A 27,881-nucleotide genomic window follows, 5' to 3' on the forward strand; every position below is an offset into this window, starting at 1 on the left:
AAAGTGCTCAGTGTCAACTAGGCATTTTCAAAATAAATTAAATAATCCATGCTTACTGTTGGGGAATTTTAATTATTTGAAATGCTGAAAAACAAGTTTATATAAAAACTCCTATTTGAATACAAAAATAGACAAAGCGTCCCAGAAAAGAAATTTGAATAGCCTTGCAAGACGTAATAAAAACCAACAAGCTTCTAACCAAGTTTGGTAGAAATTCAGGATAGTTTAAGAAAGTTATTAAAATATCAAAACCTTTAAACACAGAGTAAATATTTGTAGACTGCACAACCGCCGCTAAAGATGACGGAATGTAGGATCTCTGTGTCTATAAGTATTTTGCGACAAAAGTCGCAGGCTCGACATAAATGTGAAATGTTTTTTTCCCGGAGATTTGACCTGGTTTGGGTCAAAATTATATATTAGCTTCACCGGAAGTTGTAATTAGTGCTTTCGAAACTGAAAATGCGAAATGAGCAAATTGAAACGCAGAGTTACAGTTGATAACCAGCAATCAACTCAAGACGAAAGTGACAGACGAAAGCCAAGTGTTTTTGAAAGATTAGGACCGGGTGCAGCAGGCGCCAGTCGGAAATACGACGATAGTGTAAGCTTAAATGCTGGAATGAAACACCACATTTATAAACATAAACAGGTCAGGAATAACCACCAATTGGTGGATTATACCTCAATTGACGTATAATCCACCAATTGAGGTATAATGGTATAGACCAATTGATGTATAATGCAAGTTTTTTGTAATTAAATGCTAGTGTGAGATAGGAGCATGAATTTGCAACTTGCAACCTATTTCATGACCCTTATTGAGTCCTCCGAAAGTTTCAGTTTTGTCAAAGCCTGCTGCATCTCTTGAGAATGCATGTGTACAACAATTTTGTTGTTGAAATAATTGTACTATTGGCCATGATTGACTTTTGATAATGAAAGTCAAGTATTAACAAAGAGCTCCATTCACCTGTGGAGTTGTACTCATGATCACATGACTGCAGACAGTAATGAAGTCCATTGACAGGTGATAACAGGTAAATTAGCCAATCAAGAATTGACAAGATAATAATAGAAGAAACTTCAAATACAATTATTGATTAAATGCAATATGTAATGTCACTATACTAAACTAGGAATGTTTGACAAGTTTTCATACCATAATATGGTTTTAGAAAACAATGCTCCAGTTTGGTGGAATAATTTGTTTTGAAAAACAAAGAATTATACACCAATTGGTCTATTCCATTATATGTCAATTGGTGGATTATACGACAATTGAGATATAATCCACCAATTGGTGGTTATTCCTGACCTGATAAATTCGAGATCACTTAATCTACAAGTTACAACCTGAGCTCATAGTTAGATCGTTCTATTCTATATTGTCTCAATTGAGCCAGAGTCTATGTACATAGTTTTAATCACAATTTTAATAAATTATGCACCTCAAATTTATTTCCAAATATTTTTGTTTTTGTTTTTGTAAATATATATATAGGCCACGCTGCGCGGGCAAACAGTAAATAATCTTCAGATCATTGAAGGACTACTGAAAACCTAAAGAAGAAGAAGAGAAACAAAATACAAGACACTGGCAACATTATTTAATCGCCATATAATATTCTATTAATATGAGGCAGGCATTACCTGTGAATGTAGTCCAAATAATTATGACGTCTTGAAAGGCTATTATATTTTTTTCTTTGACGCCTTACTTTGACGTCGAAGTCTTTCTAGATGTCATAATTATTTGGACTACTGTGAATGGTGATGCAGTCTGTATGATTTTTTTTTTTAATTCAAACATGTTAAAAAAAGAAACGGAAATACCATAACATTTCCGATTTTGTTTCTTTTGTAAGGGGTTTAGTTGTGATGTTATTTAAGTTATGACGTCATATTCAATGTAAACAAAGACACGCTTTCATCAGGTAAAATTTTTTTATAACAATCAAATTTTCTTAGACTGATAAATAAACATTTTATTCAAAGTCCCATGCAAACAAGACAGGAAACGGATGTAGATTTCTGCGCAGATTTGGAAAATCAAAAACGTGACAAACAATATTTTGAACGATTTTGAGTTCATTAGAACAATGAAAAATTCGTGAAATTTTCCCAGATTTTTTTTTTGAATTTTCTTCTGTTATAAATAGAGAACTTCATCCCCATATTATTAAAGAATACATTTTCAGTCTTAGGTCCTACTGATACAAATAATTCTATTGGTACAGTTAAATGTATTTAATCATTACATTTAAAAAAAACAAACATAGAAGAAGTCCATTGCAATCCTAAATTTTGATCATTTTAAGGCCTAGCATTAACTCTAAATATATGGCCATAGTTAGTAAAGATACAAAGTTTTCTGAAACAAACATGTATTAAAACTGTTCTTGCTGTTATCACAATAGTTTCTAATAATATCGATAGATATCATACAAACTATTAACATGATTAACTATGTAATGAGTGAGGCCAGGGTATCGAACTTGTAATCAGCCACTTCAAATGTGTTATAACTGCATTCATTTCATCACAGAATGTATAGAATGTAATCGGGGTAATAAAAAAATGGCGCTGATGGCCTTTTCAGTTATTGCGATTTTCACAAGCCAATATAAAGCTCTTTACCTCAAATTAATCACACTTATACTGGTAATTTTATTTGACAAGTTATATTTATTTAAGATATAACTTATATTTGTTCAATGTTTTAAATAATGTGGTTAATTTATTGAGGAATCTTGATGGTTTTGCAGTCAGACACTTTCAAAATCCATAAATCTCGTGAAGTTCTTGGAATTTCAAGATTTTATCAGTTCTATACTGAAATGCCAGAGTACTTTTCCATTAGATATACGTATATACTGTCTCAAGATTTTACTGAACAAATGGACAAAGTTTTCGGTATTTAGCAATATACATGTATTTTAACACTAACAGCAGCAATCACAGAGCAGATACAGGGTTTCACAGAACCCCATAGGGCCAATGAAGAGCAACATAATCTTATATATTTATAATTGTCAATCTTCTTTAAAAGATGTCTTATACCATGTATACCATTATATTTACTTTTACAGATATGCAGAAACTTTTTAGCTGGAAAATGTTACTATGGAATTAAATGCAAATTTAAACATGTAAAGAGAAGGCAAGAAAGGTAACAACAAGTAGATTCCACTATTGTACAAATTAATATATTGGATTTGTGGTGAAAAATGAGTTACAAAATTAACATAAATATAAAATTTACTTTTCATTGCTTTATATATAAACAAAATTCAGGTTTTAAACATAAAATAAGAGCAAATATGATATTTTTTATGCCCCACCTACAATAGTAGAGGGACATTATGTTTTCTGGTCTGTGCGTCCGTCCTTCCGTTCCTTCGTTCAGGTTAAAGTTTTTGGTCAAGGTAGTTTATGATGAAGTTGACATGTTGACTATGATATGATCTATCTAATCTAATTGCCAAATTAGACTTTTGACCCCAATTTCACAGTCCACTGAACATAGAAAATGATAGTGCAAGTTTCAGGTTAAAGTTTTTGGTCAAGGTAGTTTTTGATGAAGTTGAAGTTCAATCAACTTCAAACTTAGTACACATGTTCCCTATGATATGATCTTTCTAATTTAATTGCCAAATTAGACTTTTGACCGCAATTTCACAGTCCACTGAACATAGAAAATGATAATGGGAGTGGGGCATCCGTGTACTATGGACACATTCTTGTTTCGTTATTTATTCATATATACATGTTTGGTATGAGAAATATATGAGGTAAAGTGATGATAGGATGAAATGTTGTTAACAATTTGTGTCATTTCTAAATGCCAGATTAATGTTTCTTTTATGAAGTCTTTGGGCTAATTAAGATTTTTTGGATATTTTGTGAGCACAGAAGAAAGCTGTGTTATACAGTTTTCTCTCTCATGCATTCCTTTTTTGTTTGCTTTTATTGATTGAATGATCAGTATATTTTTAATTTCTGAGAAAAAAGAAACAGTTATTATTTTGGTTGTGTTTGTCAATTAAGATTGATAGGAATACTTAATCACATGTATTTCATTTTTGATTTAAAGCTTCAAGGGCTATCAAACGATTTGGCTTGTTAGAATTTCACACAATATGGCAACAACAGATAGAGACCACAAACTCACAAACTCTTGAAAACACAAGCACTGTTGAATTGTTCATATTTATTCAAAATATATAACATAATAATAATTATTGTGTAATACATTTTGGCAATAAAAAGTTGACACATGCTACATAATTATTTCACCTTTATAACAATTACCCAATGTCATGTTCCTAAACCTAAAAAAAATGTTTATACTAATGAGAAAGTTTGGAATATATGCTATAAATAGATTTTAAATATGATTTATGTTATTTTTCAGGGATGAAGATTCTAGTTCTGACGAATTTAGTAAAATAGCCAGAAAAAGTCGACGTGATTCAGAGAGGAGCGAAGGAGAGGAAGAAATGAAAGGCAGCAAGAGTAAGACAGGTCCAGAATCAAGAATTCAGTCAACTGTTGTTGTTAAAAAGTCACAGGACAACAGCAAAGACTGTGACAGCTCAGTTGCTAGCTGGAAACATGGGGGTACCTGTTAGACCAAAGAAAACTTTCAGTGTTTGAATATTTACTTATATCATTATAAAATAATATAAATATTCCTATTTGATATTAACACTTAAAGCTTTTTCAATTCTAAAGCATGAGGTTATTTTCCACACCCTTAGAGCCATTTCTGGAGTTGAGAAATAAGCTTAATTGGAATGCATGGCTTAATTGCTTGCTACAAATGAGTAAATATTATCAACTGAAAAGGAACTCCATGTTGTAATTTATAGGGTAATAGATTTCACATTTTTGTGTCCTTTTTGTGGAGGGGCTATTCTACTTCATTTTCCATCTGCTTTGCCTAATTTTTAGCTTTATTTCAGACTTGAGATCTTTACCTTTCAACTTTGTAAATATCACCTAGGTTACTCTTTAAAAAACATGCATCACCATGATACATAGCTTGTGTAGTTGTATTCCTTATTCATCATATTAATTTATTGTCATTCTCTTTCATGCTAAAATAATTAAAATGTATGCATTTCCTAGTGATCATCGAAATAATGAACTGTGAACAGAAAGATATAAGACCTAGGAAAATAGCTTTCATATTGAACTAAACATGTATTAAGATAGTACAAACAGTTTTCAATAAGAGCCGTAAACAAAAGATTAAAGCTGAAAAAACAAGAAAAATTAATGAGATCAATCATGATGAATTTCTTTTTTAAATGAATAATTTCGAAATTAATGGACTGAGTTTAACATTTTAAAAATATATGTTTTTTCTAAAAATATACCTGTGATAGCATACTGTGGATTAACTATTATTCGTTGGATACCAATAATCCTGGGTTTTGTGGGTACATGTGAACCATGAATTCATATGTTTAACGAAATACAAATTTATAAAGGATTTGTATAGAAAGTTTGACAATAATATGAAATCAAATATCCACGAAAATAAATGAATCCACAGAATAGTTATATTTGTAAGTTTGATATAAAGCTCTATTCTAATTTTGTAAACAGTGACAACAAGTCCTGATCTACTGTATATCCATCAACATTGTTAGACAATTCCATACTGAGCTATTGACCTCTTTGAGTTATTTCTAAGCATCTCCATTTTAAATACTTTAACAGTTTATAAGTTTTACACTTTAAAAAGCTTATTTACAAATTCTGGGATATTGTTTATGTGTACATACAGTTAATTTGGAAATTAGTATGGCATTCATTATCACTGAACTAGTATATCTTTGTTTAGGGGCCAGCTGAAGGACACCTGCGGGTGTGGGAATTTCTCGCTACATTGAAGACCTGTTGGTGACCTTCTGCTGTTGTTTTTTCTATGGTCGGGTTGTTGTCTCTTTGACACATTCCCCATTTTCATTCTCAATTTTAATTATTGTTTTATAAATATTGATATGCTGATCAAGTAAACCATTTCTATTGTATTATTTTAGAACTTGATTTTAAGAAGGAGTTGGAGCTTGAAAAGAAAAGACAGCAAATAGAAAGAGAGCTACAGCAGCTAGGGGGACTCGAAGAAAGAGAAAACATTACTATTGAGAAAAAGGTAACAAATAAAAATACTATTGACTAAGGGGACTAGAAGAAAGAGAAAACATTACTATTGAGAAAAAGGTAACAACTAAAAATACTATTGACTAGGGGGACTCGAAGAAAGAGAAAACATTACTATTGAGAAAAAGGTAACAACTAAAAATACTATTGACTAGGGGGACTCGAAGAAAGAGAAAACATTACTATTGAGAAAAAGGTAACAAATAAAAATACTATTGACTAGGGGGACTAGAAGAAAGAGAAAACATTACTATTGAGAAAAAGGTAACAACTAAAAATACTATTGATTAGGGGGACTCAAAGAAAGAGAAAACATTACTATTAAGAAAAGGTAACAACTAAAAATACTATTGACTAGGGGGACTCAAAGAAAGAGAAAACATTACTATTAAGAAAAGGTAACAACTAAAAATACTATTGACTAGGGGGACTAGAAGAAAGAGAAAACATTACTATTGAGAAAAAGGTAACAAATAAAAATACTATTGACTAGGGGGACTAGAAGAAAGAGAAAACATTACTATTGAGAAAAAGGTAACAACTAAAAATACTATTGATTAGGGGGACTCGAAGAAAGAGAAAACATTACTATTAAGAAAAGGTAACAACTAAAAATACTATTGACTAGGGGGACTCGAAGAAAGAGAAAACATTACTATTGAGAAAAAGGTAACAACTAAAAATACTATTGACTAGGGGGACTAGAAGAAAGAGAAAACATTACTATTGAGAAAAAGGTAACAACTAAAAATACTATTGACTAGGGGGAGTCGAAGAAAGAGAAAACATTAATATTGAGAAAAAGGTAACAACTAAAAATACTATTGACTAGGGGGACTAGAAGAAAGAGAAAACATTACTATTGAGAAAAAGGTAACAACTAAAAATACTATTGACTAGGGGGACTAGAAGAAAGAGAAAACATTACTATTGAGAAAAAGGTAACAACTAAAAATACTATTGACTAGGGGGACTAGAAGAAAGAGAAAACATTACTATTGAGAAAAAGGTAACAACTAAAAATACTATTGACTAGGGGGACTAGAAGAAAGAGAAAACATTACTATTGAGAAAAAGGTAACAACTAAAAATACTATTGACTAGGGGGACTCGAAGAAAGAGAAAACATTACTATTGAGAAAAAGGTAACAAATAAAAATACTATTGACTAGGGGGACTAGAAGAAAGAGAAAACATTACTATTGAGAAAAAGGTAACAACTAAAAATACTATTGACTAGGGGGACTAGAAGAAAGAGAAAACATTACTATTGAGAAAAAAATAAAAATAAATCAAAAGTATTATTTCTAATGTTTTTAGAAATCAGTTATATCTTAAATTATGGTAGAATAATGCGCTACAAATGTATATATTAAACGTTATCAACTGAAAAGAAAGAATACTTTCAAACACACATATTCTATTATGGAGATTTTCTCATTTTCCTTAACTTTTGAAATCCTTCCTTTTGAGACTGTCTCTCAAAGGGTGGTCCAAATCTGCTTTTAATGACAAGAAATTAATCACTTTATTTTCACCCCCTTAAATTATTTTAGTTTCTTTACCAGGAACTGTATAACCATTGGTTGTTAACAATGGTGGTTATTATTTTCTGGTCTTGACTCTAAATTCCAATTTTTTAGTGACTATTTTTTTTTAATTCCAATTTGTTGATATCATATTCTTTGTTGGTTTCAATTTCATTTGTGCCGTCTTAGATAAAAGATTTATCCTTAATCTTAATAAATGATCTAGCTTCTGCTAATGCACTGATGATATAGTCTTTTAATATGATTAATAGTTTTATGTCTTTATTATTTTAGTTGAGCAGTTCTGATGACAGTAGTGATGAACGTCCCCAGACAAAGAAAAAGAAGTCCCCAAGGTATTAAACACAAGTTAATGATTTTAAGGATAAATTAAGGTCAAACTGTAAAGACAATTAAAGGGGGAAAACAATGCTTTATTGGCTCAACTGGAGTATGCAAATAAGTAGTTCTGTGGCCAATTACAACTTAAATATTCATACACCAATTTCAAATATAAAGTAACTGCATTCCGAAATAAAATAAAGTTGTTTAAAGATATCAAGAGGAAACCAACACCTTGATAGATTGACAATACGCCATATTACATCAGACCTCAACCTGTTTTCCATTACTGTGGTACATGCCAGTTCATAGTAGAACTCCACATGAAGTTAATTTTTTTTTCATTACTGTGTTAAATTTTTCAACATTTCTGAATATTATATGTAACGATTCCCAAGATTTTTTGTGTGTGATGAAAACACAAACTGATCTCTATAATAAAGATTTTATATATATTCTGATTTTAGTAAAAAGAAGGACAAGAAGAAACATAAGGTGAAATCACCAAGTAAGGTGAAGCAAGTTACACCAAGTCCTGAGAAAAAGGTCAAAAAGTAAGTTATTGTGAAATCATCAAGTAAGGTGAAGCAAGTTACACCAAGTCCTGAGAAAAAGGTCAAAAAGTAAGTCATTGTGAAATTACCAAGCAAGCTACACCAAGTCGTGAGAAAAAGGTAAATAAGTCGTAAAGGTAAAATCCCCAAGTAAGGTGAAGCAAACAAGTTATGCCAAGTATTGAGAGAAAAGTAAAAAAGTAAGTAATGGTGAAATCATCAAGTTAAGTGATGCAAGTTACACAGAGTCCTGAGAAAAAAGTAAAAAAGCAAGTATTGATAAGTAAATTAAAAACCCAAAGTTTGAAATTAAAACCTTTTGTTCGTTCTGTATTCTGAGATGCCAACCAGAAGGAGAATATAACAAGAGGGCAATCACCATAAGTCAAAGAAACAAAAATAACTCAAAGGGAAAAAAATCAATATGAAATCATAAACATGTCAACCAAAAAGCTTCACAAAAGACTGCCATGAATACAATCACAAGCCAGGGTGACATCAAGTGCTTACAGCAGGTAAGCAGTACTTGCTCCACTGTTGGCACCTGTTGTTTATTGCAAGTACCACGGTCAGTCACATTCAGTGGTGACACAAAAAGACAAAATCATGTCCGGCTACCTCAATGTAGTTAGTACAAATTTACTCTACATACAATTGTTCATAATTATAAGTTGAAGTTTCTTAATATGTATGATTTTACTGTAAATCAGAGATCCTTATCTATAATTATATGCACCATTATTTATATTTATCACTGCTAGTAACTTCACTGAAGGATCAATCTCATAACCAAAGAAGCTATTAATTAAGTTACACATGCTGGTTAAATTATTGATATTTTTTAAATTATTTTTTGAAGGTTTGAACAAGAAATTGAAAAAGAAGTAGCACAGAAGAAGAAACACAAAAAGAAAAAGGCTCTTGAAAAGAAAATGGCTGAGATGTCAGAAGAAGAGTCTAAACCTAAGAAATCTAAACAGAAAGGCCTGAAATCAAAAGCTGCTGAGCAGAAACCTCGTTTAAGTTTTCAATCAGAAGAGGAAGAAGATACAATAATAGTTAAAAAAAAACAAAGAACCCCTAGTGAGTCACCTTCAAGGTCACATTCTAGATCAAGGTCATGGTCACAAGAAATGTCACGACAACATTCTCCTGATGAAAGATATGAAAGGTCACAATCCCCTGTACAGAGGAAATCTAAAAAAGGAGTCAAAGCCATTGACAATGTGAGACCTAGTCTTTCCCCTGAATCTCATCCTCAAGAACATAGAGGGAGGTCTTCCTCTTTTGAAAGTCCTGAAGGACAAATGGGAAGGAAGAAGGGAAAGAGAGAAACAAAGAAAGGCAAACACAAACATGAACCACAGTATCAATCTGGATCTGATGAGTCAGATTACAGTAAGGAGAGAGTGAAAGGTGACAAGGGTAAAAAACATAAAAAAGGGCGAGAATGGAGCCCTGAGAGTCGGGACACACTCGCAAGAGACCAAAGAAAATCATCACCTGGTGATTTCAGTGACTACAAGTCTAAGAAAGAACGTGACAAACACAGCCCTGGCTTTAGGGATCGTAGGAGATCTGCATCACCTGTAAGTCGCCACAGTCATGTGGAATCCAGACGTGACATGTCTCCTGGTTCCCAAAGGTCTGGTTCCATGTATCACAGAGAGAGAAGGATATCACCTCCTCCAGATAGACGTGAAATTGAGGAAAAGTATGATCGAAGAGACAGAGTAAAAGATGATCCAAGACGTGCTGGACGATTTACTTCACCGGATGATAGAAGATACAGAAATGCTGATAGACCTGATTTAGATCGGGGAGCAGACAGGTGAGTCATTTCAATGCTAATAGACCTGATCAGACATTTGAGTAATTACTTTCCTTCCAACAAAGTTGAAGCCTGCTTAATGTTTGCACTCCGTCCTTCTTTCTGTTTGTCCATCTATCAGTTCAGCAAATCACTTTTCCATACTTATATTCTCTTAAGCCTGATTTAATATTTGGTATAAATGTATAGTTTAATCTTAATAAGTTACAGATCAAGTACAAGGACGCTCTTTATATAAGGGACATGGAGTATGGAAGCTTGCTCGCTTAAGATATTCTGTATATTGGGGACATGGGATATGGGAGCTTTCTCACTAGATATACTCAAAAATGATACTTTTTATATTGGGGATGTTGGGTATGGGAACTTGCTCACTAAAGATTCTTTTATTTAGATAATATTGTAACATTTATTGTGTAGATTTGAAGACAGAAGAGAAGTACATGATGACAGATTTGCACCAAGAGTAGAACCACCAAGAACTAGGTATGATGATAGGTATTTTGAACAGAGAGGTAGACCTGAAAGCTTTGACAGAGACCGTGATCGTTTTGAGAGGGACAGATTTAATCCAAGGATAGATTCTAGAGCGCCTCCACTAAGGGCAGATCATAGAGACCGAGGGGATCCAAGGATAGATCCTAGAGCAGAACCCAGATATCCTGAAGGTATGGTTATAGAATAATTAAGATAAAGTAAAATATAAATACTGCTTCATTACATGTATATATTAGAAATGATGTAGAAGAGTTCAATCATTTTTCAAACATAATATTTTATTCTGATGCTGTACATTGTTGTCTCTGCTGAAACAAAGTACCTATGGCTATGAAGATTTGTATATTGTCTATTGTTGATCTATATCAGTGATTTTGCTAGGGCTTGTCATTTCCTCATTATTTAACGGAAAGGTTTTTAAAATGATGAAAGTATTTGAAATCAATTTTGTCACTGAATTTGGAAAGACTAAAAATATTTTGTGAGGCCTTCAGAATCCTAGCTTAAACCCTGTCTATATGTGTGGAACTCTATATTCACTTAAGCATTTGTGCTTTATGGTTGCAGTCTCGTAGACATCTGGGTGCGGGAATTTCTTGATACATTGAAGACCTGTTGGTGACCTTCTCCTGTTGTTTTTTTCTATGGTCAGGTTGTTATCTCTTTGACACATTCCCCATTTCCATTCTCAATTTTATAAAATTCCATTTGTTTATACGAACAAAGTTTCTAAGTGAAGCTGATGAGCCAAAGAGTAATGAATTTCTCTTCAAAAAAAATTATAGGTCCCAGTGAATTTACATCTTCGCTAGCCAAGAGTTACGATCCACTTTCGCTCTCTTCACCCTTGGCGGATTGAGCCAACATTTGTGATAACAATGTTGCGCCATCTATCGGAAGATAAAAATCACGCCCATTCCGAATACATTATTCTTGACCAATGGTAGCACTTGAACTCTTCAAGTTGGAGGTAAAAAAACGGTAGCGTATAGATTCTACACGCTTGATAAAGCCGGAAATGAAAATATACGTCAACATTCATGCATTTGTGCATGAAACATACACAGGAACTTCTATTGGACGAATAAAAACATTCAAGTTGTCACTAAATATAGTCGTATGTTTAGGGATGTAAAGACTTGTTGCACAATAAACACGTGGTAATTGTTAAGAAACACTTTATACATTTACTCGTGATCATGTTAAAGGCGCTTTTTGATTGGATGCAGCGAGTTTTGACTGCAACCAATAAAAATCTTTACCTTGTGTCTCCGAAATTTTATCTCAATCCGCCAAGGGTGAAGAGAGCGAAAGTGGATCGTAAACCTTGGCTAGCGAAGATGGTGAATTTACTACACAGAGAAAAAATAGCTATTGTATTTATTCAATGGGACAATAGAACTGACAAAAGTTCAAATAGTTTGAACAATAGGAGATAAATCTGTAGAAAAGTTCTGTTGTGTTAGCCATTATAAATTTTAGTTTTTCATCACAATTAGACTTTCAATAAGTCTGACAGATAGAAGTATAAGGAAATTCTTAGATTTATCTTTGTGATGTGATTTAAATATCAAGTTAAAAGTATAGAAATAATGATATTATGTTTTTACTGTAGCTGCTGTATATGATGACCGAGTTCCCCCACCCCCTGAGTACAGAGACCCTGCCTGGGACAATTGGAATGCTCCAGGTTAGTATCAAATGTCAAGGCAAAAAAATGTGTGTTTAGGTTTTCTTAGTAAAGAACAATAGAGCTGTTCTTTCAGACAGAAGTAAAAAATATAGATTTTCCACAGAATTTGTTTTTTATTTGTATCGTGTGATTTGAAATCCCTAAGCAAAAATTTATGAATAATGTTTTATTCCTGTCACAATCAATCAGATAATTAAAAAAGAGAGGACAACTATTACTTCAATTATGTACATTTGTTGTATATTGATTAGAGCTTCACATCTTTCCTGACTTTTATGTGAAGCCCTTGCCAATTTGATGTTTTACACAAAAGTGCTTTTTTTTTCATTTGAATGACAATGAAAATTATTTGTTGTAAAAGTATTTGGAATTTTTCTAGTGAAAATTATGTCATAAAATTATTTTAGAATTTGGAAATATTGATGTATTTCCATGTATATATAATCAATTAAAAAACAGAATAATTTGGTATAATTATAAGTACAACTAAACCTTAAAAAAAATTATATAAGAAAGTCTATACAGTACCTTTAAGATATCTCTCACTGCAAACTGATTTCAAATGAGTCAATGAATGTTTCAGGTCATCCTCCTCCTCCTCCTGCAGAACCTTATAATAGAGGAGGTTACAACAAAGGAGATAGATATAGAGGTGGACACAGAGGTTTGTTTTTGTAGCTAATGTAAAAATAACAAAAGATGTTATGATTGCCAATACACCTTATTGCTATTAGGAAATCTGTCCAAGTTGACATCTGTTTAAGTTGACCCGAGAATTTCTCCTGGTTGGCACGAGAATCTGTCCCGCCTAAACTATTGATATCATACAAAAAATCACTTTTCCATTGTGGCATCAGATATTTTCTATTATGACGTCAAAATTTTAAAGGAACTTTTGTGATGTCTAGTAATGGCAGACAAATAGCAATAAGGTGTATGAGACAACTCTCCACCAGATACCAAATGACATACAAGGTTAACAACTACAGGTAAATGTACAGCCTTCAACAATGAGTAAAACCTACTCTGCAAGGCAATATATTTAAGGCCCCAAAATGAAATAAGTTAACAAATTCAAACAAAAAACTAACAGTATGATCTATGTACAAACCAATAAACTAAAAACAAACATGATATACAGCAACAAACACTGAATTACATTGTCTTCACTTTGACATTTTATCAATTTTAAAGATTTTAAATCTTAATAAGTTTTATAAGAAATACTACACTGTTACTATATTATGAGGCATTTTTGAAAATATTCATTTAAGCAACTATTCATCCATTTATTCAACAAAAACAAAAAGAAAACATATGAAATAAAGGTAAAATTTCTTTTGCACATTGATTTTACTATTATTATGCAAAATGTTACAATACTTTCCAAAGTTTATACTGAATGATCATTGGTTCATTAGATATTTGTTTTGTAGGTGGAAGATTTGATGCGCCCCCACCATTACCTCCCCCAGAGAGAGCTAGTAGACGGGGGGAGTGGGAAAGAGGGGGAGAAGAATTTTATGTGCCTGATAGACCTGACTGGGGAGACAGACGTGAAGGCCACAGAGACTTCTCACGAGAGGTTGACAGAAGGAATGACAGACCTGAGGATAGAAGTGTTGATAGGTAGCTGTCACATATTTTACTTCCTCGTTAGACAAAGCTTTGGCTTGATTCTATATTTAACCATCAGTTTCTACTAATAGCCATGTCAATTTCAACTATATAGAATATTTACATTTTATTTTAAATAATTAACTCCAAACTCTTTGAATTACGATGAATGACAACTGTATTCAAATATTTTGATATTCTATCTCATAATTCTTATTTGATTTGCATATAAGAAAATATGTTGATATGATTGGTCAAGAGGACTTCCAGTAGTTGCTCGCTTATTTTTCGATAGATGACCTTAACCGAATTTCTTTATGAAACTAATGTAAACAAGATAGCGGTGATAATAACAAACCGGCTTGATGTTAACAAACATATTTTTCACTCCACATTAATTGTAAAATTAAATAATGAACACAAAACATTTCATATGACTGTTAAAAAGAGTTGTGTAGTTTATTATTACCAGATTTTCATTGAGTACATATTTTTGCGTTAATCAACAAACATATTCATACGCCAGGCCAATCCAATGATAAGATAACAAGATATTTCATTGATGGCAACCCTTCAAAAAATATTTTTCTTATCTATTTTGTTTGGAGGGAAAAATGATAACAATGATGATTTCTACTTTAACATGTACTCAAAGGAAAATTAATTCTTTATAAAATGTACTATAATTCTATGTTGATCTAAAGTGTAATTTAAAGTGAATGTGTTTTAACTTTTTGGCCATAAACAGGCAGTATGAGAAAAAAAAATCTGATTTCTTGATGTGCACACAGTATTTGATCAAATAATTAATAACAAAATTTAATCTAGACAGGATTTTCTCATGTGAATCACTTTATTTTATATTGCATGATTGTATTCTGACAGTCTGATATTGAAATAATTTTTACCCTAATATTAACAAGTCTTGAAGTGTATATGTTTTCACTGTAATTGCATGAGAGCTATATGTAAACCATATATCTATCAGTTTTAAAGAAAAAACTAAAGAATATCAACCAACTAATATTTGTAGGAAATTGTCAGTTTGTTTTCTGTTTATTATTGACAGTTATGGCTGGTGGTAAGAACGATATTATGTATATTTCCCAAATCAAATCATTCTGTTCAATGTCAAAAAGTGTTCTATGGAATGTTTAGTAATGAATAGCTCACAGCATATATATTTGAGTGTGTACACGAAAAAATAAACAGTGAAGTACAGTTTTTGCAAGTTAAACCATGAAAGCAATTATATCTTTGTGTACTATTTTGGAAAGGGAAAAAAGTTGTTTGGATAAAAAGCCAATCAAGTAATTGGTTACACATGGTTAACTAAAACACCTGTATGACCAGTTTGTATCACCTGAAAAAGAAGTACACACTCAAATAGTTTAGCTGTAAAGGCTGGCTCTTTGTTGCTTTCAATTTGGCATGCAGTAAAATATGAATGTGATACTAGTATGGTATATATGGTGTGGTCAACCTTCATTGCATGCTCCATCCCTCTTTGTTATGTGTCTAGACATATCTTAACTTAACAAAAATAAGACTTTTTAATGCTTTGGTTTAGGGGATTGTAAATGAGACTTCTAAAAATGTTATGTCTAGATTTGTTTATTTCTTCCAATGGAAAGGGGCACCTTCTATTTACTATTATGAGATAAAATAAAAAGTATTTGTTGTTCACAACAGATGTCTAATAGTGCTTATTTAAAATTATGATAAAATTTTAAAATAATTCCTTTTTATTCAATGAACTTTTAGGCCAATGTTTTGATAGGAATTAACTATTGGTACAGCAGAGCCACTGCTAGCTGGCATTCACAAAAAGCACAACTATAGATTAAAAGTAGTGATTCATTCTTTACAGATATATAAAATGTTTGTTGTAGGTATGATCGATCAAACAGAAGAAATGATAACCGTGATCGATCTAGAGATCAAAGAGATCGGTTTGCTGATATCCACAGACCTGATCCAAGGGAGGGAAGTATGGACAAACCAGATCGTAGAGAACAAGAGTCTTTTAAAAAGCGTGAATTTTCTGCCGACCGCGGCAGGGATTTAGACAAAGATGGTCCAAGGAAGGACAGGAAAATATCTGAAACTAGAGATTTTGATCGCCAAGATAGAAAAGAATCGATAGAAAAAGAAAAAGATAAGAAAGAAATCCCAGAAAAGGTTACAGATATCAAAGAGAAAGAAAAGGTTGAAAAAGTGAAGGAAACAGAGGACAAAGATGGTAAAAAGGAAAAAGAAAAGGGGGATATAAAGAAAAATGATAAAGAGAAAAAGAAAAGAACAAAAGCTGAAAAGAAAGCAAGAAAAGAAGAAAAATTGAAAGCAAAACAAAAGAAACTTGAGGATAAGCTGGCCAAAGAAAAAATCAAATCTGAAGTTAAAAAGGAACCAATTATTAAAGAAGAAGAAATTAAAAAAGAACCAGAGGAACCAGTAGAAATTGAAGAGAAAAAAGAAACCAGGTGAAATTTCATATTAAGGAAAATGGCTATTTTGGATAGTTCAACAAAATGAATAACCGTTTTTTTTTGTATTGTGATGTTGGGTGGGCAGGAAAATGAGTACATAATTTATATTATCAACCTCTCCTTCTGATGAAAATAATAAACTAGCTTTTAATATTACAACTATAATTTTTCTTATGATTTTAATTGAATAAAATAATATTCTTTGGATATTTTCTCTTTTTATCAAATTTTTAAAATTGGTATCATATTTGCCATTTATGGCAGACATTTATTTTATTATATATGAGTGGAAATAAACTATGTTGTAAGAACTATCTGTAATTGATTTTATTATAATTTTAGGAAAAGAATCTTAAGTGAAGATAGGAGTAAATCATTATCTCCATCGCCAACGTCTAAACGAGCCAGAGATTCTTCTCCTGCTGTATCAGTTAAGAGTAGACATAGTGTAGGTACTATTGAAAGGGTCAAGGTCAAAGAAGAACCAGAGGTCAAAAGTGAAAAGTCAAAATCTAGGAATGTCGAATTAGACAAAGATACTATGAGTGAAAAGTCACATGGTTCTGAAAGGAGACCAGAAAGGAAACAGAAGGAAACTAGTGTATGTATTACTTAGTGTTAAATGGTTGATCAACAAGGCCATTCAATGATGAAATTAAGTGTTTTCATTGGTAGATCACTTGTCATTAATTAAAGGACCTGTGTGAGCTAATTCCCTTATTTAGCATAGGTATCTGTTTTCTTTTAACTTTTCACGTATTCATGATACCCAATGCAGAGGTGGATTTGAGGGGGGCACAGGCCCCCCTTTTTGGGAAAAAATTTGGTTGCTTATATGGGGAATCACTGAAGCTTGACTGGAGCGGGCCCCCTCTTAGGTCAGTCAGTGGGCCCCCACTTATGAAAATTTTTGATTCACCACTGCCGGATGCACATTCATGGAAAGTTAACACAAAATATCCTCATTTTGTAATGATTGTTGGACAAAATACATCGCCACCAACTACAATCTTCAACAGATCAAATGTTCAATTAACTTTAGGTGAATATAAATACCAAGACTTAGAATATTATGTTTCATTGTGCACAAAAAATAATATATAACAGTAATTGCTTTATTTTTGAATATGTGGTTATTAAGTTGATGACTTCTGTACATTGGTGTAAATGTCTGCTTCAGAAATTTTATTTAATTTCATGTAGGTTTCATATTGTTTTTGTTTTAAATTTTCAGCTATGAATTAGAAAAAAAATCTTAATCATCAACTTTCTGATGAAACTATTCTTTTTCACATTTAGTTTAATCATCATTACTGAAGCTGAATGTGTATTTCAAGTTGTGTGTTTTTGAAGTTTTAAAGTATTTTGCTCTCTTTTTTAGCCTGTCCCACCTGTTCCAGTAGAAGAGATAAAAGAACAGAAGAAAAAGAAAAGATCGAGATCCCCTGCAGGAGAGGAGGAATACAAGAGGAGGAGGACTGAGGAGAGAGATAGAGGTAAGGGGTATTACCAAGGAATACATAGATTTCTCTGGAATTTGTAGTAGTTATCTAATATTCTCAATCTGTATATATGTCGTGTACAGGTTATTATTTTGTACAGGTTATTACTTGTACAAACATTTTATACAAGTAATTACTTGTATGAAGCCATCATACAAGTTATTACCTGTACAAATAGAATTGCACAAGTAATTACTCGTACAATTTTTAATGAGAAAAAGATAATAACTTGTTCAAATCATTATATTTGATGTTCTCAAAAAATCGTTTCCCTTATGAATATTTTATTACTGAGACATAAAGGTATACACTTTCAACAAGCGTGTGCTTATTGAATAACAAATAGATAAGCAAAACTTAAAAAACAAATCAAAACTTTAGTGTCAAGATGGAAACAGTGTAGAAAAAAATATCAAGAAATAATCAACTCTAATAATTTGCTTTCATACGCGTAAGATAGTACAGAGAGAATATTTGTCATGTAAGGAAGCCAAATTCAGTTCTATAAAGACAGCACTTTAAATATATTTCTTATGACAGAATGGTGGTTGGAATGTACCAGTAATTGAAAAACACATTCGCAAAGGAGACATATTGTTTATATTGTGCAAGTGATGAACTTTACCATTTGATAAAAACAGTGCATGGCAAAAGATGATTAACATATTTAAAAGTTGTTACTCTGCGTTCGTCGTGTGTCTGAATTCTTCTTGCATTTCAAAAATAATTCAAATCTAAAAAGAAGATGTGATGTAATATCCAGTGAGACAACTCCCCACAAGAGCCCAAATGACACAGAACATGATAAGCATGTTAGCAGGATCCCAACCCTCCCCTTTACTGGGACAGTGATGTAACAATACAACATAAGAACGAACTATAAAAATCAGTTGAAAAGGGCTTAAGTCATTAGATGGACACAATCAGAAATACTTACATGTAACAGAGTGGACGGTCCCGGGTACTTGGATATCCCATACAACAACAAAAAAAACCCAACTAAGTACATAATACACATTTGAAAAAGAGAAAAGAAAACCAAACACAATATAAATTTTAAAAATACATACGCTCTATGATAAAAAAAAATAAAGAAACAAATAGATATTAAATACGAGAAAACAGTAAAAGAAAAATAATACCCGACAATTTAGAAAACAATCTCAGACTTACTAACTCAAAGAAAGGAGTTTTTCAATGACAAATTGTGTTTAAAGCAAAAGTAGAAGCACATACAAATCTTAGAAATAGTGTTGTACAAGTTATTATCTTTTTCTCAACTAAAATTGTACAAGTAATTACTGGTACAACTATATTTGTACAGGTATTATACAAGTAATTACTCATACAAAGTTTTTGTACAAGTAATAAACTGTACAAAACAATAAAATGTACACGACATATATATAAAAAAAAAGAAGATGTGGTATGATTGCCAATGAGACAACTCTCCACAAGAGACCAAAATGACACAGAAATTAACAACTATAGATCACAGTACGGCCTTCAACCATGAGCTAAGTCCATACATGGGACAAGCACATGTAACTAGTGTGACAGGGTTAAATATGTTAGTGGGATCCCAACCCTCCCCCTAAAACTGGAACAGTGATGTAACACTACAACATAAGAATGAACTATAAAAATCAGTTGAAAAAGGCTTAACTCATCAGATGGACAAAATACAAGTGGAGGTAGCCAGGTATATATGTCTGTATTAGATAATGGTGGACCTATTCTGTCTTGATAGAGGGGCATTAAGTTTTACCTTTGTCCATGTGTACATACACACGTACGTTTCAAAATTAGTTAAGGTTCTTTAACTTAGTTTGCTGTAACCAATTGTTATGAAACTTATACACAATAACACATAAAACACAGACAAAGTTTGAATTTGGGCTGGATCATTTTTGCTCTTCTTGAGTTTACAACATTATTTGCAAGCAGGGGCATCATCTGTGTCCATCTTTATCCTATGGACACATTCAGGATTCAGCATTTATTTGTATAAAAGAGTCAGGAGCCTGTTTGTGAATTTTCAATTTTTTCTTTTTACAACAGAAGCTTCTTTATTTTTTTTCTGTCACTATTTATGAAGTTGTGGAATAAAGATTATACAATTAGTTTCAAACAGCATGTTAACCCTGTCCTATTTTGTGACTTGTTTTTCTTCCTGACTAAAAGGGTAGTAATGGTTGTTTTGTTGCAACATTAGGCAGTTGGTTATAAGACACTGGTTTCTCTTTTTATCTGTAATATTCTTCATCAGAAATTCTATTTTTTTTTAACCTCATTGCATGTCAGCTGAGTTTGTTTGCCAATGGTTTACAAGGAAAATGACTGTGTATGATGGACTTATACAACATATCTATATTTTATTAAAATTTTCAGATTTTGAAGATTCCAAGCATAATATTATTACAATTTCAAAAATGTAGGAGGACGAAACACTATGTGTGACTAACAAAAGCTTGCATTCTGTCCTATGTCTGAAGCATGAACTCTGTTTTTTGCACCAACAACATTTAAAGTATTGTATCCATGCATTGTTAGAATAATTTAACAGTATTATTTTGTCATATATATTATTGTGTATATGATTGTTTTACAGTAAGAAAGTTGAGAGGAAGTGTTGACGAAGAAGGGGGAAGATATAGTAGTTTTTCAGATGATTCTGCAGATGTTATCCTTAAACAGGGAGAACCCCAGCAGGTTTGTTCACTTTTTAGTTTTATTTCAATAAGTTTCAGCTGGTGGTCATTGATACTTTAATTTATAATTGATAGACATCAATAAGTTACAACTTTTGAAAAAAATATTGTTCAATGTTACAAATTTGTCAATGTTTCAACTAAATAAGAGCAGCAAATGATTTGTAATGTAAAAAATCAGAGGTTTCAGCCAAATTGATTCTTTATTTTTAAAAAGGTTTCAATGAAAACAAGGTATTCATAAACTATATGTATTCAAAAAATTATATTTTAGCTACCAATATGCCACAATTTATTAGAAAATGTAGAATGAATAAATTTCTCCAGTTTACCATATCTTGAATAAAAGAAGTTTGATATAATATTATAATTGTGTAAATTATAGACTGGATCTGCGATTCCTGAACATGTTTTACGTGAGGGAGGTAGACGTAGAAGGAGTAGGAGCCGCAGTAGTTATGGTAGCAAACACAGTCTCCATGACAGCAAAGGCAGAAGGTCAGATGGCAGCAGATACAGAGATAGAAGGTCAAGGTCAAGAAGTCCACAGAGAGGTGGAGAGAGGGAGAGAAGAAGTAGAGGAGATAGTGAAAGAGACAGGGACCGTGACAGAGGAAGAGACAGGGATAGAGAGAGAGAACAAACCAGGTAATTTATAATGTAATCTTGTTAACAATGTAATGCCTTCTTCCATTATAAATGTTGAGCCCACTGGTCAACTCTTAGATATGAGAACTAAATATATGAATATATATTATCAATATGCAACTATAAAGATTTAAGTTAATTGTGGTGCAGCTTTAAATAGTTAAATAGAATTGAATTTTAAATGTAACTATCAATATAAAGATGGAACTGGTTGAGGAAGGGAAATTAATAGTCTGATTTTTGGCTGTATAACAGGGAAAGAGGTAACATATTTTATGTAATCAATTCATCAACTTCCAATGCAGGACCTTAAAAAAAACTTCACAGAAAGAATGCACATATAATGGTGTGAGACCACAATTAATTCGTAGTGCATAAATCTTTTAGAACATAAATGAAAATTAAAAATATTCCACCTGCACTTTCTCAATGAAATTTTTACAGTGTGTTGTACTACTTTAAGGACAAATTATATCAAAATTATAAAACTTCATCAGCTGTAACTCAAAATATGGATATTTTATGTTTATGGGGGTCTTGAAATGTTTTGACAGCTTGGGAAGTGCTAATTTTTAACCTTTTTCAGCTAGACCAAGTCACTACTTTCCTTTAAAATTCTGAACCCAAATTGTTTACAGGGTAATTTTACCCCTATCTTAAAATTTGAGGCATAAAACATGGAGCAATAAATTTTGAAGGGGTTTTAAAAATATTGGCAAGTAACCCACTGTCAACACTGGGGACTATATTTGTGGACAACGAAAATCAAGGGACGACAATTGTGGTCTCAGACCAAATGAAGCTGTACCTGTCATTATGGAATTTTCACCTTTTTTTCCAGACTTTCAAATTTTTCCATCTTTCAGCAAAATTTACAAAAGATGGTAACTATTTTATATTATGAAATCCTCCCTCCATTGTCAACCTAGATCTCAGACACAGATTGATTGCACACATACTGAAACTGTGCACCAGCTATTATTGAATAGCATGTCTGTTGATATGCTAATATAGTTAATTCATTTAAGAAATGTTATAAACCTTTGTTGCAAATCAGCTAATTTGAGTTGGAATTATTCCTAAGCTTACTTTTTCTTGCTTTGTTTTATTCAAAGTACTGATGCTTTTTTTTTTTAAAACATGTTCATACCATAAAAAAATAATAGGTGTTGTAAATTATTAGATTTGTATAGATCACATATCAACATCCTAAACCTGTTTTGCACTTCTATTGACTGCCAACTTCCTTGGATGCTGAAAAATTAAAAAAAATACTAATTCTATTTGTAATTTTCCAATGGAACATTTTATAGTGAAATCGAAACAACAAGCATCCTAGCTTAAGAATTCCAATTTGTTTACTGTGTTTATTTAAAAAGATTGATTAACAATAATAAGAATAATAAAAAGAAGATAAATTGTGGACTAAAATTTGATAGCCATATTAAATGTAAATGTCATTTGTAGGCCTAGGTCTGAATCTGACCCCCGAGGCCAAGGTAGAGAAGAACCAAGCAGCAGTAAGATTGATGTAAAAACAGAAGAAATAAAACCTGAAGTTAAAGAAGAATCTGGTGCAGGTTAGTCTCATAATTTGGGGACATTAATATTAAAGATGGTAAGTACCTTACAGTGGCGGCCCCAGAACTTTTCCTAAGGGGGGGCACTCCAGTCATGCTTCAGTGATTACCTATATACTGTAAATTCAGAAATTATTGCGTGCATTTATTATTGCGATTTTGTCAATTTCAATTTAAATGCAAGTTTAATTTTAACAATTTTTGGAATAGTCATGCTTTAATCAGCTTAAATATTACAAAATGCGAGTTTTAATTATTGCAATAATAAAAACCTCGCAATAATTTCTGAATTTACAGTAATCAACCCCCCTGGATCTGCCTATGCCTTATTATTCATGTCCTCTTATTAACACAAAAGGGTTAAATAGTAAACCTAGGTTTTTCTGAACATCATTTGATAAAATATTTAAGGAACATATTTTGAGTTGCAGCTATTTGATTTAAGTATTCACATTCTCCTGAAAAATTGCTTCTACGTCTGGCTTACTTATTTTAAGAGTCCCTTTCTTGGATGGAAAGTATAGTTTCTTAGTCATCAAATAAAGCTCCTCTACAATTACAGACAATTTGAAAGTGATTCAAGATTATTAGAAAAAAAAAAATTGCCGGGTAGTCATAAAACCCCCGTCTTTGAGCAAACAATGAACGAAGCTTACTTTGGTCATCATTAAGTTTACATTTTGAGGTCAATCTCTAATAAACTTATTATAATTTTCTGTTATACATATAGTAGTTCCTTGATTTTAAAGGCTTTCCACAAAATAAGCAATCATAATCAGTCAAGCAGCGTGTACTATTAGTTTAAACATATTTATTTATACTAACATGTTTACATACAATGCTTTGCTTTGTCATTTCAGAATCAGAAGATGACTTATCTTTAAGCTCAATTTCCAGTGATGAAGAATTTGAGGCAGATCATGATAAGAAGCATAGTAAGTTTGAGTCAAGACTAAGGGATATTGGTGTTGGAGCTTATATTATCAGATATTACTTTACAATCATGTGAATACCTCAACGGGTATAAGCTTTCTAAATGAATCAATTTTGTGTGATAGTCATGTCAATTTTTCTAAAGAATCAGTGATTTAAAACATTTTCAACCAGTTCCATCAGCTAGTTAAATTGTCTAAATAAATGAAAAGTGACATCAAACCTGTGCAGTTAAACCACTTAGCTTGTAATTTAAAGAGTCTTCCTCATAAACTATTTGATCCATACTGTAGTCAATATATTTTATAATTACAGTCAAATAAGACATATCTCTGTGATAACAGTTTATGACATATGTTGACGTGTTGATATTATTATTGAGTTGGGTTGATTTCTTATTGACCAATACATGGACATGAACTCCATATATTTATTTCATCAAATGTATACATACCTTTGTATGTACCCTTATAATACAGGTTCACTAAGCTCAAATATATAGGATGTAAAATGGGAGACACAATATTTTAGATATAGTCTTAAGAATATTGTACACCATTCAGAAACAAGTGTGCACAGAAAAAAACAATGATATAATGCTATTTTTCAGGTATAGATGCCCTAGATATTGACTGGGCAAGCTTACAACAAGATGTGAGGCCTAAACCTCCTGTCACAGGTTCTGCTCTCAACAGATTCAAAGCTAGTAATATTTTTGCCCAGATAGGTGTGTCCAAACAGTATGCTGGAGAAGAACTATTCAATAAAATACAAAATGAATGCATTAAACAGGAAGATAGCACAGGTAAGCAAAGAAAATTTGATGTCAAAATTTTAAACAAATTTTTTGGGATTAAGAAACATACTGCTGTTTAGAATGTGTTCACTTTGCACTAGGGCAGTCATAAACAAAAGCAAAGATTCAGAAAGAAACATTTAGGTCAACTTTGTTCTAGGGCAGTTGTAGATAGACCCAATGGTTCAAGAAAAAATATTTTATCTATTGTTACAGCCAACATTAAATTTTACTTTGACAGCTGCAATTGCATGCAATAGACACAGGGTGCCATGTAACCCTTTACAAACATTTATTTATTCAGCTGAGCGCAGAAGTTTTCATCTGTATATATGACGAGTTGGGGGTTTACTTTTTTACACAACATTGCATTTGAAGATATATATTTTATGCCTAATTTAGACAAATAAAAGAGTTTTACATTTTTAAAAGTTTATATTCTATAAATAGTTTAATTTTTATTTTATTACACAATGTGATTTATAAACTGATAATCAATTATAAATGGAAATGAGAATTTTTATCATTTTTTGTGAAATGAGTATATGTTTTATATATTTATATAACTAATAATTAGTGATTCAAGCACAGGATTATTTATTTGTGGAAAAGACGTATATTAAAATTTTTTTTTTATTTTTATGCTATTTTAATTTGTAAATATGTATTTGGTATAACATAGTGTCTTGTAAGTCAGTTTTTGGCTGGATATTGGTTATTTTATTATGTACGTATATTGTGTATGAATTATTTTTATTGCAATCTATATGTGACACTTTAATAAACAAATTATTTATATTGCTCATCAGTACCGATACCATGATATTACTAACTAGTGATGAAATACAACAATCATGGACATTAATTTGAATTTGTCTCTTTCAGATGTTAATACAACTGAAGAAAAGACAGAAGATGTTAAACCAGACAATAAATTTAGATTTAAAAGTGATATTGCTGTATTCCATGCCTCCATTACAAGTAAAAACCAACAAAGGAAGAACTTACTACGCAATATAGGACCATTTAGAAGAGCTTTATGTGCAAGGCGTGACCTTGAAATTAGACGTCAGCTGTGTAAAGTTGACAAGGTTAGTTGTTTAGATTTGAATTGTATGTTTTTTAATTTAAATTTTATATTCTACTTGACTTCGTTTTCTTTATAAAAATAGGAAAAAATCCAGTTAAAAATATTGAAAATTTGGTTGTGAAGCTCTTTTACACCAATGAAGTCAAGTCATTTTCCGACAATTGATTTCTTTTATTTCTAATAGAATAATAAAGTTAAATTTTTCAGATTGTTGATAAATTTATTTGGTTAATAATTGATTTTTACTTTTCAGACTATGGACCATATCCATTCCTATCCAGCTCAACCAATTGACCAAGAATTATACAAACTTAGTGTTCAATTATTTAGACAATCCTGTCCTGAAAAACCAGAACAAATCAAACAGGAAGTGACTAGTTCATAAAGGATGACAAATTATTATATATTCATAAACAATCATTTGAAAACATTAAATCATTTGTGCATCAGTAATCAGTGTGAATGTGGTATGATATCATTAAATATTTTATGGCATACTACATTCTTTCTGTTGTATAGAAATAGTATACCGGTATTCCATATGGCATTTCATTGCTCAGTCTTTTTATATTGGAAGTATCAACCAAATAGCATTAGGTCAATAAATACGGCATAACTGGACATTTTTGTGGTTATCTAATGTTTACAGTAAATCATGGTCAACAGCAGATTGCAAAAACTAAAACCTGCAAATAATTATGTCCAGAACAGCAGACCTTAATTTGAATTACTAATCATGTAGATCCAGTAATTTTCTTTAAGATTTATTGAAGTGATTAAATAGACTTTTCTCTTTATTGAAATATTAATGCTGTGTACTGTTTTGACATTTTATTTTGTTAAATAAAGTCTGTCTTTTATTATCTTATTTTATATGATTTATCTATGTTTAATAGTTATTAAGTCTCAATTTCTGGTTGATTGTTTATACTATCTTTATTCTTTGTAATGGTCCATTATGGCATTGTGGCATTCCAATAAAAGCATGTACAGGGAATATATTCCTTGGTTTTTTTTGGTAATGTTTGTAACAAATTACAAAAATGAGAATTGCAAGAAAAATGCACACATCAGTTACCCAAAGCACAAAATTTGTTTCTGCAAAAATATCCAGTTATACAGTATCTAAGTGCTTATTGGTGATTTGTATCAACAGTCAGTGTCATTTTTAACTCTCCGCATGACTGTTTTTAAACACTCAAATCTTATTTTTCATGGGCATTAATTCTGATAAATGTAGAAAATATGTTTTCTTTGATACTAGATTTCACTGTTTACAATTTTTTAGTACTATATGATATAAGAAGATGTGGTATGATTGCCAATAAGATAACATTCCACCAAAGTTCAAATAAAGTGGATGTAAGCAATTATAGCTGATACAAGCTGATCTGAAATTTGTGCATTGCTTTTATTTTCGCCGTTGCCTGAGTTATTGTACCATAATTATATTGAAAATGGTGGTAATTATTTCTTGATGGAATCATCCTACATTTCTACAAACACTATAATATGGGCTAGTTAGATAGTCATGGTAATCTTTCAAGAGTAACGACCTTGAATTGTCTCAAAATTTTAAATTATTGTTTATTGATAATGTTTGTTTGCTTTGAATTATGGAATTGCATTGGTAATATTACTTTCAACTGCAGTTCAAATTAAAAACTGCAAGTATAGCATTTATAGATTTTATAATCAGAGAACTCTTGATACTTTTTATTCAACAGTTAAAAAATAGTTGTATCTATTGGAAGACGTCAGTTTAAAAAAAAAAGTATGGTTGAAAGTTAGGTCCTGGTCCTTTAATACTGTGAAGTTTAGCTTCAGTAAAGCAACATCTATAGCACTTATCAAGAGAATCCCCCAAAAAATCCTTTCCAAAATTACATATCAC

The 27,881-nt window shown here is 31.5% G+C and overlaps 1 protein-coding gene across 5 annotated transcripts; it reads left to right on the forward strand.

Annotated features, from left to right (window-relative positions):
• The first annotated feature begins 424 nt into the window (after positions 1-424).
• On the forward strand, positions 425-26,850 carry LOC134712619 (zinc finger CCCH domain-containing protein 13-like). Of its 5 annotated transcripts, none has more exons than XM_063574345.1 (23): positions 425-604; positions 3,093-3,172; positions 4,418-4,623; positions 6,054-6,166; positions 7,998-8,059; positions 8,513-8,599; positions 9,459-10,430; positions 10,851-11,098; positions 12,544-12,618; positions 13,205-13,285; positions 14,058-14,250; positions 15,308-15,319; positions 16,131-16,721; positions 17,070-17,328; positions 18,109-18,223; positions 20,841-20,941; positions 21,326-21,588; positions 22,455-22,472; positions 23,056-23,168; positions 24,029-24,103; positions 24,712-24,906; positions 25,783-25,988; positions 26,241-26,850. In XM_063574345.1, exons 1-23 carry the CDS (start codon positions 470-472, stop codon positions 26,370-26,372), a joined length of 4,332 nt encoding a protein of 1,443 aa, XP_063430415.1. In that variant the 5' UTR covers positions 425-469; the 3' UTR covers positions 26,373-26,850. The 5 variants fall into 5 exon arrangements, with proteins under 5 accessions (XP_063430415.1, XP_063430418.1, XP_063430420.1 ...); XM_063574348.1 differs by having other exon boundaries at positions 4,418-4,527; XM_063574350.1 differs by having other exon boundaries at positions 4,418-4,518.
• Positions 26,851-27,881: the final 1,031 nt, after the last annotated feature.

Source organism: Mytilus trossulus, chromosome 3, assembly GCF_036588685.1.
Source record: "Mytilus trossulus isolate FHL-02 chromosome 3, PNRI_Mtr1.1.1.hap1, whole genome shotgun sequence".
NCBI lineage: Eukaryota > Metazoa > Mollusca > Bivalvia > Mytilida > Mytilidae > Mytilus > Mytilus trossulus.

Excerpts from the sequence above, each read along its gene's own strand:
- LOC134712619 (XM_063574345.1), top strand. The coding sequence starts at position 470 with ATGAGCAAATTGAAACGCAGAGTTACAGTTGATAACCAGCAATCAACT. Across the intron at positions 18,224-20,840 it reads GACTGAGGAGAGAGATAGAG|TAAGAAAGTTGAGAGGAAGT; the intron begins GTAAGGGGTATT and ends ATTGTTTTACAG. Across the intron at positions 24,104-24,711 it reads AGATCATGATAAGAAGCATA|GTATAGATGCCCTAGATATT; the intron begins GTAAGTTTGAGT and ends GCTATTTTTCAG.